Raw genomic sequence first — 2,500 nt, forward strand, 5'->3', positions numbered from 1 at the left:
ATTACTGTTACAAGTATTCCTTGAAATTGCCCTAAGAAGTTATGCATTCACCACAAAATTACTCCTACGATGTTGATGACAACCAAGGCAACTCTAAACAACAACAAAAATGTAAAACCAATTGCTATCTAAACCCTTCTACGAGGTCAATAAAGTGTCAACCCAAAGCCAGTCTTCCCACCAACCACACCCACCCACCCTGAAAGGCACCAGGTCCCTCACCGCTCGTGTTCCACATGTGGCACTGATCCGAGGCCAGCTCTCCCCTGAGGCCCTTCTCGATGTGCGTGAGGGGGTCGAGCTCCGAGGTGAGCAGTTCCCTCAGGAGCGCGATGTAGGCGATGGCCAGGCGGAGGGTGTCGATCTTGCTCAGCCGTTTCTCGTAGGGGAAGGTCGGCACGCGCGTCCTGAGCTCCTCGAACGCTGAGTTTATACTGCTGGGGGAGGAGGTGGTACGACTACTTTAACAGCGTATTAGTGATCGTGGAAGGGGCGGATGGAAAGGGTTTGCCTTGATTGCTGAGTGATTAACATTGTAGATCAGCCTGTAATGTGTGTGTGTGTGTGTGTGTGTGTGTACTATAGTTCAAGAGAAATACCACTCACTCAATCTGTGAATTATATGAACTGTCTATCAAAAGTGCGAACCGAAAAATATACAAAAAGAAGGAAAGAGCTGATCTTAAAACGACAGCTTACGTAAACAAAGATTAGTAATCGCCAAGAATATCAGATTTGCCGTATGGAAAAACGAGTTATTCTTAAAAAAAAAAACGACTTACCGCGAGGATGAGTCGATTTGTCCTTCGAATTATCTCTTAGAAATTATGATTGAACGTAATAGCGAACTGACGAAATAGCCTGCTGTCTTCGTATGAAAAGGCCAATTAGCGTAAAAACAGAACCGATGTTACCGTATGATGAGTCAATCAAATGTACGGAAGCGCTGAAATCGGAAAGATGATTCACCCGCCGGATAGTCGTTTGTATTAAGGAAGATAACTTTACTGCGGAGAATAACTGAATGCATACGTTTATTGACTCCGTATGGATTTGAGCTATGGCGGGATACAGTACACAATCACCTTTTCTATCTAAAAAAAAGTTTTGGTAGTTATGTATGGAACCTGCGAGTCATTGATACTAATGGATCTGCTATCATTGGAGTGCATTTAGTGTATACTGTCGAGAATGTAGTAGTATTAGTCCGCGTGAATCGGCGGCGATACTGACGGTAGTTACGGCGGCTTAGTGTCGGCTACCGACGTGGCCTCAGCGCCTGTCGGGACTCCGCCGATTCGCCAACAGACCTACACTATGAAAATTCTAGCAAGACAAAGCACTTACATCTCTCTCTCTCCGGCGATCTATCATCAAATTATGAACAGTCCAAACTCCCGCCAATATGTACGCGGCGGAGTTTGCCGTTGGCGCTGAGGCCGAGGTTATCGCTCGACGACGCGTAACTGTCATGGCGGCCATCTGCTTCTGGCTCTGCTCAAGAAAACCTCCTAATGGGCGAGTTGTGGGGGTTGGGACACTCTTGCAATCACATATGAGTCATTATACGAGTCATTTCTTGTATTTACTCTAATTTTTTCCTTGTATACTCTAGCAATTGAGACCAATGCCTCTCTTGTGATTCGGATTCCGAATTACTATATCTGGTTCGTCGACACCGTATGCAGTCTATCAATAACAAAGTCGCACAGCTTTTGTAGTGTAAATAAGTAAATAAGGAAATATTACACAAAGTAAGCACTATCACCACAATCTTTCCTTATTAGGAGAGCAGGCGCATAAGATTGATGATTAATTTTGATTTTGAGAGAAAAAAAAACAACAAAAACAAAACTGATTCATCATATAAACACCACATACACACAAATAAGCAGAAGAACTACGCTCAGATAATTTTGAACAAGCATCACTAATTTCAACACTTCAACGCCGATCTAAGCATCCACACCCACTTCCGAATCACACACAAGAAATAATGAATTATTTATTCAAACATTGTCATCCACTTTTAGCCTTCGTGCATTAACCTGGATATTTTTCTTTTCTTTTTTTTCCTCTCCTGAGTAACACAAGAGTTAAGTAACGACAATTTCATGTAACTTCTTTTTTCATTTTTATGACATAAACGACCACTTCACGCAAACACTTTCATTTATAATATATCGTTACACTGCGGAACAGATAATATTCAAGATTTGAAACAGCAAAAGGGTTAAGCACTATTATTCCCTTCCATCTGAACACCGATTCCCCTCCGCGAATCACACAAGAAATAAAGAATAATTCATACGAACCATTTCGTTCATTCTGTCCATTATCATTAACACATCATATTCACCTTAACACTCCATGTACTCACCTGAGCACATTTCTTCCATTCACCTGAGCATCTCCTTCCTCACCTGATTAATTAACACGCGCATTCAGCAACGACGTAATCAAGCCCTGTTATCCCCCTCCCCCCCCCCGCCCCGTCATC

The 2,500-nt window shown here is 42.7% G+C and overlaps 1 protein-coding gene across 1 annotated transcript in view; it reads right to left on the bottom strand.

Annotated features, from left to right (window-relative positions):
- The window catches only part of LOC122248403 (uncharacterized), a 13,826-nt gene that overhangs the window by 1,372 nt on the left and 9,954 nt on the right, over window positions 1–2,500 (bottom strand). Inside the window, exon 3 of the mRNA XM_043008421.2 lies at window positions 223–437. Within this exon, the coding sequence (XP_042864355.2) occupies window positions 223–437 (215 nt within the window). The remainder of the gene's footprint in view (window positions 1–222; window positions 438–2,500) is intronic.

Source organism: Penaeus japonicus, unplaced genomic scaffold (assembly GCF_977035675.1).
Source record: "Penaeus japonicus unplaced genomic scaffold, GWHDUDI00000001_assembly GWHDUDI00000030, whole genome shotgun sequence".
NCBI classification, from domain to species: Eukaryota; Metazoa; Arthropoda; class Malacostraca; order Decapoda; family Penaeidae; genus Penaeus; species Penaeus japonicus.